At 41.3% G+C, this 17,000-nt stretch overlaps 1 protein-coding gene across 1 annotated transcript in view; it reads right to left on the minus strand.

The window, feature by feature from the left end:
- Nucleotides 1-17,000, minus strand: part of JPH2 (junctophilin 2) — a 73,034-nt gene that overhangs the window by 50,014 nt on the left and 6,020 nt on the right. Inside the window, exon 2 of the mRNA XM_072111032.1 lies at nt 16,120-16,900. Coding sequence (XP_071967133.1) covers nt 16,120-16,900 — 781 coding nt within the window. The remainder of the gene's footprint in view (nt 1-16,119; nt 16,901-17,000) is intronic.

Genomic DNA, 17,000 nt, shown 5'->3' on the forward strand with positions numbered 1-17,000 from the left:
GATCAGGATTCATGAGAATCTACATCTGCAGAAATCTCTTGTGAAGATAAAATTTTGAGCTTTCCTGAGCCACCCTATAATAGTGTATAGTTTAGTGTATGTAAATGTATAAGTATATATTATACTGTGTATTAATGTAAATGTGTCTTTGCATACATACTATTCATTAGTTATTATGTATAATTTGGTATCGGTTATGTAATAGGTATGTGTGTATGTTGTTATCTGTCTATGGTTGTGGATTATGTGGCAGATTTATCAATATGTCTGAGGCAGAATTCTGGGGTCAGCTAATAAAAGGAATGTAAGTTTGCATAAACTTACATAAAGTTTATAACTTTTTGCATAAACTAAGCAAAAAAGGAGGCAAAGTTAAACCAGACAATGTAATTTTTATTTAGGACTCTTTGAAAAATCTGGGCCAGGTTAAAGCTGTCTAACTTTCAGACACTTTTGAGAAATCTGCCCCAGTGTATGTTTGTATATGGTAAGTGCTGGTTCACCCATAGGATTATGACGTGGAGTTTCCATTGGGATAATAAACGGAAGACTTCCGTGTTTGTTTGTGGGCTGCTACCACCTGGAATATAGGGCATGTATTAAAAAAAGCAGATTTTCTGGTGGGAAAATTGTGTCTAATACTTATATAAATGTAATATATGTAAAATGCATGTCTGTATGAATTCTATATAATATTGTGTATGCAATACGTATTACACTATCTGTGTGAGTGTAAATGTGAACACATGCATATTTGCGTATATATTATTTTCATGTAAAATATTGTGTGTGTGTATATAAGAAAAATCTATATAGTACTATCAATGTGCATGCGTTTTATGTTTTTATGACTGAGGGTAACCTATATAAATTTTTCATGGCCCCCTTACCTTACCACCAAGATGTTTCCTTGTCAAGAGTGATCCTAGTGCTGAAATGAGCCCCAGTCTCATTTTCACCAATGCAACCTATTACTCCTATGACTTTAATACAGAGTTTTGTACAAGTCAAGTTACATATGTTTCTTTTTTGTTCATATGAAATCTACCTTTCAGCAGTCGTGAGAATGACGGCTCCAGAGACCCTGGTGTATGGTATAAGTGACGCCCCAGGCTCACTGAAGTCAGCACATACTCCCTGACTATATATGGAGTTGCACAGCAATGGTTTATCAGAGCTGCGGGAGAGTGTGACAGCTGGGAGCCAAGTCGCTGCTTCTATCCAAAGTCACTGATACAAACTAAGAAGGAAAGTGTCTTCTATAGAATTCTGTAGGTGCCGTCAAGGATAATATCCTTAATACTTGTGAGGTTAACGGACCAAGGTTACTACTATCAGTCTACTGAACCTTAAAGAGACTTTTAGGTAGTAAAAACAATCCTTTTCACCAGGCTGACTCTGACATTAAAGTAAATCTTTAAATACTCTACACAGCCCATAGACAAGAAGAGAAGGGGCTTCTGGTGAGAAAGAAGGACGGTAGGGTTCTTAGTATTTGTGAATCAGTGAAGCTTTACAGCACCCACTTACTGGGAAACTGCTCTAATAGCAACTACTGTGAAACATTCATTAGAGAGTAGAAGCAGTTAAATGTTCCAAAATTAAGGTTATCATGTCAAATTGCTAAGTAAGTAATTGGCTTACATTTTATGGAAGTACCAATGTGGCAAATGGCTTGTGGGCCAGCAAATATGTAAAACAATGGGCAGAAATAGAGATGGCCGAACATTAGTGCCACGGCTGCAAACATAAACAAATATGAGAAATAATTTTTGTTAGGCAGGAATCTCTAGAAATCCATCTTGACCAACTCTGATGATCTGTTCCCAACCCTAGGGACACAGAAATGTGTGGCAAAGTGTCTAAAGGGACAGATGAGCTGATTCAAGGTTTACTTTTACTTGAGTGGGTTAGTGCTAGATGAGGTCCTAGAACACCAGTACCAGCTTTTATGTCACGGGTGCCCAATCTCGGGTCATAGGTGCACCCCTACACCTCTATGTGCCCCTCCATGCTTCACTTACTTCTCTGCGCTCAAGCAGCTTCTCCCACTGTTTGGCATGCATTCCCGCCTCCTAAGGGGCACACTCGCCATCTCTTTAAGATTTGAATGGCCAGTGGGTCGCTAATTGGCGCTGGCCAGCCGCTGACCTGTTATATAGATGGCCTCTTCCTGTGACCCCTGCCAGATCTTTGTGCCCTTATGCCATTGAGAAAGTGTTCCTGACTATATGTGTACTAACCGTTGTGACCTTTTGCTAGATTCCTGACTTCGATTTTCTGCCGTCTATCTTCCACTATGTCCCTGATTCCGATCTTGTGCTGCCTGTCTTGACCTTCTGCCTGACTACGACTCCGATTTTCCCTGCTGACTCTGTACCTCACCTTGGGCACCGCCATGAGCAAAGTCACGCATGTGGAGTGACCTGGTGGTTCCTTGCTGCAGCAAGTCCAACCCGCTTTGCCGCGGGCTCTGGTGAACACTGGGTGCCACTTAGACTCCGCTTCCAGGTGTCGGCTTACGTCATCGCTCGTGGTGGTTCCGTGGGTCCACTACCCCTGATCCTGACAATTTATCAGTTGAGGTTTTTTTCAGCAACTAAAAGACCCAACTAACTAAAATACAATGTGTTCAGGGATATAACTTGGAAAGGCTTCTGCATGGGGTCCCCCTTAAAAATATATCCATATTTGTGCACACATACATTTATACAATAATATTTACACACATTTACCTTATATACTCGTGTATAAGCCGAGTTTTTCAGCACAAAAAATGTGCTGAAAAACCTCGCCTCGGCTTATACACGAGTCAATGATAAAAAATTAATACTCACCCTCCGGTCTCCCCGATGTTCGTCGCGGCTCCCGATCCCTGTCGCAGTTCCCGGCGGCTCCCCGTGTCTTCTCTTCTGTCTTCTCTAGCCGGCAGAGTTGCGTCCAGGCGATCTACCGGCTGTCGCCGTGGATGACGTCATCAGAGGCAACAGCGCTGCATCACAGCGTGCGACGGCCGGCGCGATCTCCCGGCCAGAGAAGAGTGAAGAAGCCGATGGGAGCCGTGATGGGGATCGGAAGCCGCTGGGAGCCGCGACAAACATCGGGGACAACGGAGGGTGAGTATTAAGTTTATTTCTTTATCTGTATACTAATAGGGGTTGCTGTATAGTACTGAGGGCAGACTGTATACTGATGGGGGCAGGCTGTATACTACTGGGGACAAGCTGTACTCTACTGGGGGCAGGCTGTATACTACTGGGGGCATGCTGTATACTACTGGGGGCAAGCTGTATACTACTGGGGGCAAGCTGTATACTACTGGGGGCAGGCTGTATGCTACATGGGGCTGCTGTATGCCAAGTGGGGCTGGCTGCAGGGGCGTCGCTAGGTCGTTTTGGCCAGTGCCCCGAATCTCCTCGGGTCAGCAGATCATCTGCCCCGCTGCCCTGGAGATTCCTTCCCTCTCGTTCTCATCACGATCTGTGTCCTCAGATTGTGATGAGAACGAGTGCAGGCGCTGCTTTCCCCTGCAAGGACCTAGCCTCCGGGAGTTCCAGAGGCTGAAGGACCTGTGATGATGTCATGATCACATGACCTGCAGGGGAAAGCAGCGCACAGAAAGAGAGAGAGAGCTGCATCTGTGAGGTGAGAAACATGACAGGGACTAGGGAAGGGGGAGAACATTGTGGGGCACATTATTTCCTGGGGGTCTGTGTGAGGCACATTATTTACTGGGGGCTGTGTGTGGGGCACATTATTTACTGGGGGGCTGTGTGAGGCACATTATTTCCTGGGGGGACTGTGTGAGGCACATTATTTACTGGGGGCTGTGTGAGGCACATTATTTCCTGGGGGGCTGTGTGAGGCACATTATTTCCTGGGGAGCTGTGTGAGGCACATTATTTACTGGGGGGACTGTGTGAGGCACATTATTTACTGGGGGGACTGTGTGAGGCACATTATTTACTGGGGGGCTGTGTGAGGCACATTATTTCCTGGGGGGCTGTGTGAGGCACATTATTTACTGGGGGCTGTGTGTGGGGCACATTATTTACTGGGGGGCTGTGTGAGGCACATTATTTCCTGGGGGGACTGTGTGAGGCACATTATTTCCTGGGGGGCTGTGTGAGGCACATTATTTCCTGGGGGGACTGTGTGAGGCACATTATTTACTGGGGGCTGTGTGAGGCACATTATTTCCTGGGGGGCTGTGTGAGGCACATTATTTCCTGGGGGGCTGTGTGAGGCACATTATTTCCTGGGGAGCTGTATGAGGCACATTATTTACTGGGGGGACTGTGTGAGGCACATTATTTACTGGGGGGACTGTGTGAGGCACATTATTTACTGGGGGGCTGTGTGAGGCACATTATTTACTGGGGGGCTGTGTGAGGCACATTATTTACTGGGGGGCTGTGTGAGGCACATTATTTACTGGGGGGCTATGTGAGGCACATTATTTCCTGGGGGACTGTGTGAGGCACATTATTTCCTGGGGGGCTGTGTGAGGCACATTATTTCCTGGGGGGACTGTGTGAGGCACATTATTTCCTGGGGGGACTGTGTGAGGCACATTATTTACTGGGGGGCTGTGTGTGAGGCACATTATTTCCTGGGGGGCTGTGTGAGGCACATTACTTACTCGGGGGCTGTGTGAGGCACATTACTTACTGGGGGGCTGTGTGAGGCACATTACTTACACAATCCAAGCCCATAAGAAAACGGCGCAAATGCATTTTTTCACCAATTTCACTTAATTTGGAATTTTTTCCCCGCTTTCCAGTACATGGCATGGAATAATAAATACCATCACTCTGAAGTGCAATTTGTTACGCAGAAAACAAGCCTGGACATGGAAAAATAAAGAAGGGAAAAATGAAAACGCAAAAACGAAAAAGGCCCTGGCCGTTAAGGTGTTAAAGCTATGGTGAGTTTATAATTGTAATAAAATTTTCCAGATTGTTCAAGTATTCTGCAACACCAAAAGTGAATAGCAATTGACTGGCTTTTACTATTCTTCTATGTAGGATCTGGTTAGGAAGTTCTGGAAGGACTACATTACTTAAAATTCTATATGATAAAATTTCCCCAGCACTTCCTATAGACTTTAGAATAGTTTAGATCACTATGGCCCAAGCTATAAATATTTCCGTTGTGAAATTCTTTGATCTCTTTTCCAGGTTTCATCAGCCGAGACCTTGAACCGTGAGCTGGATATTCTCACTTGTCTCATATGCTGCCGTCACTTTCATACCAAGGAAAGGACATTGTTCGAATAGATATGAAGTGACTGTGTCTATATCTTGTAAATTCCACAACTGCCTGGCCCTTTCCTGTAAACCCTTCAGCCATTAACTTAAGTTGGGAGTGGTATAAATAAACCTGGTAAAACTTTTAAAATCCAAGATGAGCAAAGAAGACAGTCTTCAGTTACATAATTTGTGGTTATGTATGTGTGGTTATAAGAACATTCGTCTTTTTAGTCCTAACTTCACTGAAAGTAACCAGAGACATTTTCATGACAGTTAGTAGTAGCTGCAGGTTTACTTTGTAAAAGACCATAGGGGCTCATTTACTAAGGGTCCGTGGACCACACTATTGTCGGAATATACGACGATTTCCGATGTGCGCCGCATTTAGAAGGGCTTTTTGTCACACACGATCGGATTTTGACACATGGGCGCCCGGTTTGATGCGACACAAATCGGATGATCCAAAGGATTCGGACAACTCGCGGGATTTAACATATCAAATTGTGTTGCACGACATGCACTCAACATACACCAGGAAGAAGCAGGTGAACTCCGGCGGACCTCAGTGGGGAAGCGACACATGCAGGATCTTGGACGCACGATCTTGGTGAATCGCGCCGGCCTTCATCCTCATCGGACAGTTGGATCGGGGATCACGACAGGACTGGGTAAGTAAATGTGCCCCATAGTCATCATAAAGTTCTCGACCCTACGTTGTTTATTACTTCTGATAGAAGAACTGTGTTGGAGGTTCTCCAAACCTTTGCTGATGGTATTGCATTGTACTTTATGGTTGTCCATGCTCTAACTGACTACATGCAATGAATGCTTCAGACAATGGCATTGCTTCTACAATCATTTGTGTCTTTGTTATATGTGATATTTTTTTTCTATCACAAATAAAAAATGACCCAAAGAAAACAAAGCTGGAAGACCAGGCATGTAAAAAGTCCCCTTTCCAACCATTTTGCTACCCTTCATATTTACTGTACATCTGACCTGGACTACATGGCAGAGATTGCTTCGTAATTAAGATTGAATCATAATAAGAGGTTGCCAGTCTTAATAAATTCCCACAATATCTCAAATGAACCCATAATCTTAACCACAGCCACCCCATAGTACTTAATTCATATGTCCCTATATTGCCTTCCACAGTTGCCCGTAAAGTACCCAGCAGCTGACGCTTGAGATTTCCAATCTGATTAGTGTCAAAATCTTTTTGTCGCCTTTGCAGCCTTGACACAAGTTATACTAAAGACAACGCTAAATCACAGCTACCTTTCTAAAATTTTAAGCGGTGGATATTGCGAGAATTTGAGGAAGAAGCCAAAAATATGTAGACTTGCAAATCCCTATGAATGATGATGAGAGAGTTGATGCCTTTATCAAATCCAGCTAAGAGGAGCTACAACTTTAAGTGCCTACTCGGCTGAACTTTGCTGCAACCTGAAACCTGAACTGAACAGTTTGTGCTACCTCATCAACTTGCTTAGACCAAGACACACCCCGCACATTCCAAGGTGTCCAAGTGCACCCGGGGGGATATATATATATCCACACACCAAGGCGCATACTTCAAATACAGTACATGTAATGTGCTCATAATGGGGGGGCACATTCACATCAGAGAGGCTTATCATAGGTAATAAATCATTGTGTGTGCTTCAAAATGATAAGTTGTCCATGGACCTGGATCTCATTACAAACCATACAGGGAAGGAAGACAAAGCCACTACATATTGGAAAGCACATTAGAGGTATCTTTGTGGTATAAAAGACATTAGATTTATAAAAGGTCATGTTGTGCAGATGAAGCACAAATGTGCAGTATTATAGGATCAATTCCAATACTCCTCTGAATAGGTAGGAAACCAAATTCAAGAACTAGATTAACAAAGCCAAATACAAACCAGGCCAGAATTAAGGAGAAAATTATTAAATCAGTCAGATGCCCAATCCCAGAGAATACAAGGACCCTCTGGGAGTCTAATATGTTTTATATAGGGGGAGAATTTATGAAGCCAGTTTGGTCTTACCTCTGGCATAATCTGCCAAAAAAAAGCCTTGTGACACATTTATAGAGGCTTTTAGACCATTTTCTCCCTTTTTTCGACTTGTCTGACAAAAGGGGCACAGCATTTTGGAAAGCGGTGTGTGGTCTCCAAAAAAGAGGCTGGTCTGGCAGAAAATAAACTGCTGCAAGAATTCATCATCGCAGTGATGAATGTGGCGAAGCACAAGACTAGGGTTGTCAGAGTCTGTGACACATTAATAAATAGGCCCCAATGCCTCATTTAGGATGGTAAAACATAAGATGATAGAGGACTTGGGAAATGTTGAACACAATATAGTTTTTTTTCATTTTTTTTCACGACAGACACCACTGATCCCTAAAACAACTCACTGGGGGAAATGTATTACCATGTTTTCTGGTTCCTTGTAGTGCTTTTTGAGACTTTTTACACTCAGATAAGACAGAAAAGACTCAACTGTGACTTTTTTTGGCACATTTGCATATTTTTGCCAAAAGTAGAATTTTTCAGCATTGCACCTGATATATCTTTAAAATCAAGTTGTGGACAAATAAAAAGGTTGCAATTTTGATACAAATTGCTGTAAAAAGTACAGGCAGTCCCCGGGTTACATACAAGATAGGGTCTGTAGGTTTGTTCTTAAGTTGAATTTGTATGTAAGTCGGAACTGTATATTTTATCATTGTAATCCCAGACAGAACTTTTTTGGTCTCTGTGACAATTAAATTTTAAAAATGTTGGGTTGTCATAAGAATCAATATTAATACTAAAGCTTCATTACAGACACATTTGATAACTGTTATAGCTGTTTATTGTAGCCTAGGACTAAAGTATAATAAATTACCAACAGCCAGAGGTCCGTATGTAACTAGGGGTCGTATGTAAGTCGAGTGTTCTTAAATAGGGGACCGCCTGTACCAATTTATATGCAAATAAACTCCAGTCCCTTCTTGAAGCTCTCTGCTGTCCCCGCTGTGGCCAGCACCTGAGGCAGGCTATTCCACAGATTGACAGTTCTCATAGTAAAAAAGCCCTGTCGCCTCTGGTTGTAAACCTTGTTTTCTCCTGAAGCAGACAGTGCCCCCTCATTTTTTTATTTAATCTAATCTGGAACAACTTTCCACCATATTTTTTGTATGGATCATTCATATATTTATATAAATTAATCAATTCCCCTCTTAGTCGTCTCTTTTCCAGACGAAATAAGTCTAGTTGTTTTAATCTTTCCTTATAACTAAGACCCTCCTTACCCCTTATCATTTTCGTGGCTCTTCGTTGAACCCTCTCCAGCTCCAGGGCATCCTTTTTATGGAACGTTGCCCAGAACTGGACTGCATACTCCAGGTGAGGCCAAACCAATGCCTTGTACAGTGGTAATATTACTTCCTTATCCCCAGAGTCCATACCACTTTTGATACATGACAAAATCTTGCTGGCTTTAGAGGCAGCTGATCGACATTGCATGCTGTTATGTAATTTATGATCTAATAGTACCCCCAGGTCCTTCTCAACAAGGGACTCTCCCAGATTTGCTCCCCCAAGGACATATTATTATTATTATTGACATATTATTAGCTCCAGGTCCATAACCTTACATTTGTCCACATTGAACCTCATTTGCCAAGTGGATGACCAAACACTCAGTTTGTCCAAGTCAACCTGCAGCCTATAAACATCATGCATAGATTGTATTACACTACACAGCTTGGTGTCATCTGCAAAAATAGATTATTACTATTACTATTAATTCCTCCCTTTATATGATTAATACATAAATTAAATAGTAGTGGGCCAAGCACAGACTCCTGGGGTACATCACGTATAACTGGTGACCATTCTGAGTAGGAAACATTGACCACAGCTCTCTGGATATGATCCTTTAGCCAGTCTTCAATCCAATTGTAAATTATTCTTGCCAAACCAATAGACCTTATTTTACCCATCAAGCATCTATGAGGGACAATGTCAAATGCCTTTGCAAAGTCCAAGATCATAATATTCACAGCAGCTCCTCCGTCCAGTCATCTGCTCACCTCTTCTTAAAAGCAGATCAGGTTAGACTTCTATCTTAAACTTTTATCCTTAGTAAACCCATGATGTCACTTGTAATACTATTTGATGTCACATACTCCTGTATATAGTCTTTTACTAACCCTTCCAATATTTTCCCCACAATGGAAGTTAAGCTTACAGGCCTGTAATTGCCTGGCGAAGTTCTAGAGCCCTTTTTATATATTGGCACCACATTTGCCTTGGGTCAGTCAGTTGGTACCGTATCAGTCATTAGGGAATACCGGAAGATTTTATACAGCGACACAGAACTCAGGGGTGTAACCTATCTGGTCCAGGAGCACTATACACATTTATTATATTGAGCTTAGATTGGATCATGTCTACATTCAGCCAGTCTAGTATATTACAGGATGCATGACCCACACTGGCACTACCCACAGCAGAAGTTCTTTCCTCTACTGTATAAACAGAGCTATTCAGTATCTCCGCTTTCTCTTGGTCTCCAGTCACCGATGCCCCATTTTCAGAATATTGGGGTCCAACCTGCTCTGACCCAATTTTTTCACATTGATATATTTAAAAAATTTCTTAGGATTTGTTTTGCTATCTTTGGCCACCTGTCTTTCATATTGTATTTTGGCTGTTTTTTTTTCCTTCTTACAGATTTTGTTAAGTGTTTTGTAATTATTGAAGGCTTCAGGTGACCAGTCAGATTTATATTTTGCCCTCTTTTTATCATTAATTGCCCTTCTAACTGTAACCAAGTGGTGTGTTAAGTAGCCCGTCTTTACTTGTTACTTATTGGAATAAATTTAGAAGTATAATGACCCAGTATAGATTTCAATGTCTCCCATTTAAAATTAGTATTAGCGTGTGTCCAGACATGACTAATTAATTTGAGCTGGATGACTCACACACAACAGCTGGGGGATGGTGCAGCGATTGATTACTTCTGCCTGTCAGGGACAACACAATGATGATTACTATTCTCGGCTCATTATCATAAACCACTCAGTTCAGTGATTAAACAAGATATGTTTCGGCATCAGTTTCGCTGCAGCATTCTCAAGGTATGCTTGCTCTTAATGCATAAAAGTAAATTGTAGATTTCCTTTAACACCTCTGTATGTCCTGAATTTCACTCATAGCCATAATGCCTACACACAGTACCCTTTACAGTTTTTGATTTTGCATTCCAACAAACTTACTCCAACTATATTTTACTTTCAAAGTCTCGCCATCGTACTACTAGTCTCTAGTACTAGTTTGGCTACTAAACATATTTTTGCACTAAGAAATGGTTGCAGCATTTCACAAATCACTCTACAAAGTGCAAAAGAGCTTCTTGACAAAAAGCACCCGGGAGTCAAACTGACACAGGGAGCAGCTATTTTGAGAGCAAATGGATCTGTTTGTGACACTTGATACAGAAGCCTCTACAGCCAGAAATCATCAATTCATCAAGTGTCAATGTTTAGACCACTGGCAGCATCCTATCATTGGGGCACATGGCCATGCCAAGAGAAATATTATAAAAACAGATATGTGCTCTTGCGTATGCCAGTCTAGTAAAACAGTATTTTAAAATCATTGTGTTACATCATATGCACAATCATTCAATATAGAGCCATTCTTTATCTTGGGCAGCAAATAATTCTGTTTTTTACTACAATTTTATAATTAATAATTTAATACGGTTACATGATGCAAGAAAGTGAGGAAGATCCCATATGTTACAACTAGTACCAGCCTCATGTTGTGTCCTCCTTTCTGACCATTGAAAGGACATCTACCCCTAGGATAAAGGATTGTAAACCAAGCACAGTTACATGCTGGCGTGTGCCCCCACTGGCAGGATCCACTCTTCTTTATGCTTCTTACGCCCTTGCTTTAAAAAATGATGCAAATGAACCTGAGGGGCTCCAAGCATTTGCATAATTTGTAACACCTTTTTTTGTAAAACAGGGGCATAAGAAGCTAAAAGAAGAGGGGACACTCACTAGTATGTCAGTGTGCTTGGTTTACAATTCTTCATCCTGGTGGTAGATGTCCTTTAAGGTCTATCCTGTCTCTTTTTTATTTTATTAGCACCTTACAAATTAAAGTGACTTTGTTTTTGTATGATAAGTTGTATGATTCAATGGCACAATTTTTCGTACATATATTTAACTGATTCAATGTTAATTATCTTGTTATATAAATTATAATTTGCAATAAATCAATGTTCTAAACTGTCCCTGACGAAAAATGTGTCCCTTGCCACGTAAGTTGAGAATATTAACTTTCTGACATCATCAATCTCTTAATATGGAAAAATGCACCTTATGTCTTTTTGGCCTGGTTGTGACCACACATTTTGTACCCCCTTAAAGGGAAACTGTCACCAGGAGACCCATTTTTAGCACTCCCCCAGTCCCCATAGAGCATAGTGCATACACTGCCAAAGTGCTTTTGTATAAAAAATTGTACCTTTCATTAGCATCTGCTGTGTGACTAGGCAGTTGCCTAATAGGAGGGGCTGGAAAGGAGCAGTTCCCCCCCCCCACCCGTGGGAAACATGTGACCTTTTCAAATATATGAATAACTCCCCTTACTCGGGATTGGCTGTAGAGGAGCAGGTGATGGGTGTTTTCATATATTTGAAAAGGTCACATAGAGTAGCCGTTCCTCAAGGGTGGGGAGGGAACTGCTCCTTTCCAGACCCTCCCATTTGGCAACTGCCTAGTTACACAGCACATGCTAATGAAAGGTGCTATATAACATATCTTTTTTTCTGTAAAACCAATTTTTAATACAAAAACACTTTGGCAGTGTATGTACTATGCTCTGTGGGGACTGGGGGAGTGCTAAAAATGGGTCTCCTGGTGACAGGTTCCCTTTAGGCTATGCCTCTCTGATACTTGTATCTGTGACTTACAGAAATTTATACAATAAGCAGGGATAGTGGCTTAGAGGAGTTGGGACAATGGTTGTGCCCCTGGCTGCTGCACCATGCAGGTGGATGCCATGTCTGATCATATAGGTCAAGTGTAAGTAACTAAGACTGGGCATGATTATAACAATAGGTGTGTTAGAAAAGATGGACCTTCAATTTATGTTGCATTTTAAAAATGAGCTACATACATGTACACATGGATCTCGGACAAGACTGTTCTGCCACAATTTTTTCTGCAAGTCAATGCAATTGGAACAGGATTTTTTCTCATTGCCATATTTGTAGCCAAAAGGGGTTTTACCTTTATATGGGATAACAGTTGTCAGCTCATAGGAGTTCTACCTTTTTGGTATATCCGATTTTGAGTACCGTATTTTTCGGACTATAAAGCGCACTTAAAATCCTTTGATTTTCTCAGAAATCAAAGGTGCGCTTTATAGTCCAGTGCACCTTATATATGAACCGTACTTACAGACAACAGCTGACTTGAACTGTGCACAGGTCTGCCACCTGCTGGTCATTCACCCTTATAGTCAGGTGCGCCTTATACTCCGGTGCGCCTTATATATGAACCTAGATGTTTTAGCAGCCATTTCTGGAAGAAGTTTTTAACTTTCTGACAATGAAATAAACACTCATTAAACAAGCATTCACGGTTTTGAGTAAGGGGAGATAGCTGGGTAATGTGTATTGTTGGTTAAAGGCCGATCTCTACCAAAATAAGGACAGCATTAAGAAGCAAAGGTTACTCTAGATGTCAGATCAAAGTGGCATCATAGATTACCCCCATTGCATCCATAAAACAGATTGGACTCCCTTGGGGGTCACCGTATCCTCTGGGATTGTGCATCTGACTGAATTTTCTTTTTCTTAGTTCTGGTCTTAATTCGGTACAGATGTGCCTTAAACCACCCATTTTATGTGTATGGTTGGTTTAATGCACATCTCTACTGATAAAGCACCATTATCCAATTCACTTCCCAAGTTATACTCATCGGAGTTCAAGTGCTATGTACAGACTCCCAATAAATATCAATCTGTTCTGCTGCTTGACGATGCTGCAGAGACAGAATGTCCACCGATTTGGCAAGCTCTGTGCAGCGCTGCGTAATCTGTGCGTGCTATATAAATAAAGGAATTATTATTATTATATATGTTGCATTTTGGCATTTCAACATTCCTGAGATGTATATAATAGTATTTTGCTTTCTCTAATAAATCGTGACTGCACACTGTTATATGTTCTGTTGTATAGTTCTTTTTTCTAAACTTAGATAACCCTTTTACATCTGAGGCAGAATTTCCATCAGGACCTTTCCCACAGTGCTAAATATTGTACAGCAAGCAGTCCAAAGGCAGAAAATGGAAAATCCTTAAACCTAAGTTTGTACCATGGTAGGGTCATCCAGTAAAAAAAATGTATGTTTACTGGATTCTTGTACTGCAGAGTTAGGAACCAGAACTATATTAACACCTTCAGATTTACTGTCACAGATGCTCCCACAGAGAGCCAGATAAATTTCCCCTGTTAAGGGAAATCTGCCATTCATTCCTCATTTCTCATTCCTCATTCCTCATTTGTCTCACTGCTACCACCATACCTCCAGTAAGGAACTAAAACTAAGGAGCCATCAGCCAATATTAAACTACAGACATATCCCCTTTACTTACCCCTGCTCAACTCTGTAAGTGTTAAAGAGGTATTCTGGGAATATGAACGTCTGATACAAAAACCCATAATGCTATTTTTAAATGAATATAACAAAACTCAATGTTATTAGTCACAAAATGAAGCTTACATAGGTTGTTTTTATGATTCACAAAATTTTATGGCCTCTCTAAAGTATGCAACGAGAAGAGTTATCAACAAGATGGCCGCCACTGGAAACTACAAGTCTCATGAACCTTTAGTTCTCAGTAACTCCTCCTACCTCTTAAGCTCTGCTCCCAGTGATGATGTAACAGACTGTCCTGCTCTGTTACCATAGTAATGATGTGTAACTGCCATCACTGCACATTACCTCACTGAGATGACATCTTACCACAACACTGACCATACTGGATGCCCTGCAACTAACCGACTACAGCCAAAATAGTGGTGATCACATGACCTGCCAAGGCAGGTGTAGGACATGTGATGTGGACATGTGACCAGCGGCCATCTTCTGTCCTGTGTCTGCTCCACGCGGAGGAAATCAACAGACTGATTAAAGGTCCAGTAGCATTTTAATTCTTCATTACAGTCTATGTCAGCAGAATTTTTCTGCTAAGTGAAGCAAAATTCTAAATAACAACTAATTACATATTAACTTATACGTACCCATTTGTATATGAATTATGCTGATTCCTGGAATACCCCCTTAAGTAACTTCCTGAGGGTGGGGTTCAGTTGAGACACTGGTTTTGGGTTAATGGTGCTGCTAACCACTCCCTCAGAAAGGAGGGGTGATAGTGACGCTGGCTATATTTGTCACATATATACAAATTTATATGGCACAGAAATAAAGGACTGGAGAAATCATATGTTCATGTGAAAGCTTCCTTGTGCATAGAAATCCTAGTTCTGGTCAGGGAGTAGTTCTATCAGTGATTGAAACCCTCCATACATGACATTGCATACAGATAAATGACACTCATAGCACCTCTTCTCCTTAAAAATATACAAATTTGTACATTTGCACACACAAATGCATACAACATACATACAACATAAAGTTTTATTTGTTTACCCAGGATAGGGGGCCACTGTATCAGAGAGGACAGGGGACCACCATATGATATGTGTATATATGATAAGATATATATGATATCTATATATAAATTTACAAATAACACTACATTTTTACAATGAGTATAGGTTCAATATACTGACATGTATGCTTCTGGCATACCTTTAAAGTGCATGCTGGGTGTTGTAGTTTTGTAGGAGCTGGATAGCTACAGGACAGAGTATGCTAGTCTAGGAGATGATGGCCTCTGGGAGAGAACGTAATTGACAGCAATAATAATAATAGCATTACATTCCCCTTTACAAGGATCAAACATGATCTGTTCTTCATCATCTGAGGGAACGCTCTGTTTTGTTCTTACTGTAGGACTATCTTTACAGCCAAATCTCTCCACTAAGGAAATTCTGCCCGAGGAACCCTCAGAAGTTAAAATAAGTGGCACCACTCATACCTAACCTGATACATCCCCCAAGTGCTTAGCCCCACCAAACATAAAAAGCAATACAGAATACAATGTCCTTTTTCATATAATATGTTTTTGACAGATTTATGGAAGTCTTCACTATTCACATCCATCAGCAGCTTCATACCAAGTGTTCACTTAACCAGCAGCCACATTCTACACATAGACTTCCTAGGGTCCTTAGGGTCCACCTGTTGTTCTTTTTAGGCTTTCCAGCCTAAAGTCTGAAGCTTAGGGCCAGAGGCACAAATAAAGGCTCCTGAATGGAATGATAAACCTATGATAGGGTCCTTACATACCATCTTTAATACTTGACTGGCATGGCTCTAGTGCAATTGACATCTGTGCAGGCTACAGAAGAAGTATTAGTGACAAAATAATAATAATAATAATTATTTATATAGCGCACACAGATTACGCAGCGCTGCACAAAGCATGTCAAATTGGTCCAAAAATCAATGCTTTTTTATAAAATACCTATGGTGGTTTCATGTGCATCCTATAGGTTCTAAATATACATTTATGTCCGACCTAAGTGTGAATGGGTTTCCAACCATACTTCAAAATCATGTTCCTCAATGGTATTGTATAATGTGCAATTTGCAGTAATTTAAAACATTAATTGTCTGGTATATCATACTTTTGCCAAAATACATGTGAATGAAAAGATAGATATTGTATGATAACTTACCTGGATGCAGCAATCTCAGATTTCTGTTTTGATATGGCAGCTGCTCTTTGTGCTCCTTCTATGCTTCTGTCTACTTTTTGCCTGATCTTTGCACTCTTCAAGGGGATCACTCTCTTCTTCATACCTTTAATGAAAACATTGTTCCTATACTTTCCTTCTTCCTTTGTGCCATCTGGAAAGGTGGTACAACCATAGCCATGTCTCAGGTTGTCCAACCATTCTCCCTCATACTTCAGCCCACTGGAACGCTCACTGATTCCAAAGCCAGATCTTCTGTCTTTCTTCCATTCACCCATGTAGACCTCAGTGGTGGTGGCATCAATGTCAGCTTCAACTGGTGGGAATTCTTCTGCTTCAGTCCCATCACCAAAACTAACAGTGGATGTTGCATCACTAGCGCCAGAGCTCATACCACTTATACTCTTCAAGAAGCTCAGTTTGCTCCTTTGAGATGAAAGTGATGTCTTAGAATCAGATTTCCTAAGTTTACCTAGTAGTGAACCTCTTCTGAAAAGGCCTTTCTTTTGTTCCTTTAGGGCTTCGGCATCTGCATAAAGCGAAAGTGCAAAGCCACCTCTTGTGATGGTTGGAGAGACAATGTTATCTGGAGAAGCTGAAATAGCATCATGGTGGGCCAGTGTTCCATTGCTGTGCTCACTGCGAAGGGAGGTCAGGGAGGTGCGCAAAGGATTTCGAACAACTGCAGCCATTCCATAAGGGACACTCTGACGTACCCCATAGCCCTCTCTGATTCCATTAGCAAACTGACCCTGGTATGTCCCTGTTGACAAAAAGATAAAAAAGAGCTATTTAAACCCCTTCATCCTTTGACATATGAACCGTATAATGTATTTGAAATGTACAATCATACAATTTTATGT

Source organism: Engystomops pustulosus, chromosome 6 (assembly GCF_040894005.1).
Source record: "Engystomops pustulosus chromosome 6, aEngPut4.maternal, whole genome shotgun sequence".
Classification (NCBI taxonomy): Eukaryota; Metazoa; Chordata; class Amphibia; order Anura; family Leptodactylidae; genus Engystomops; species Engystomops pustulosus.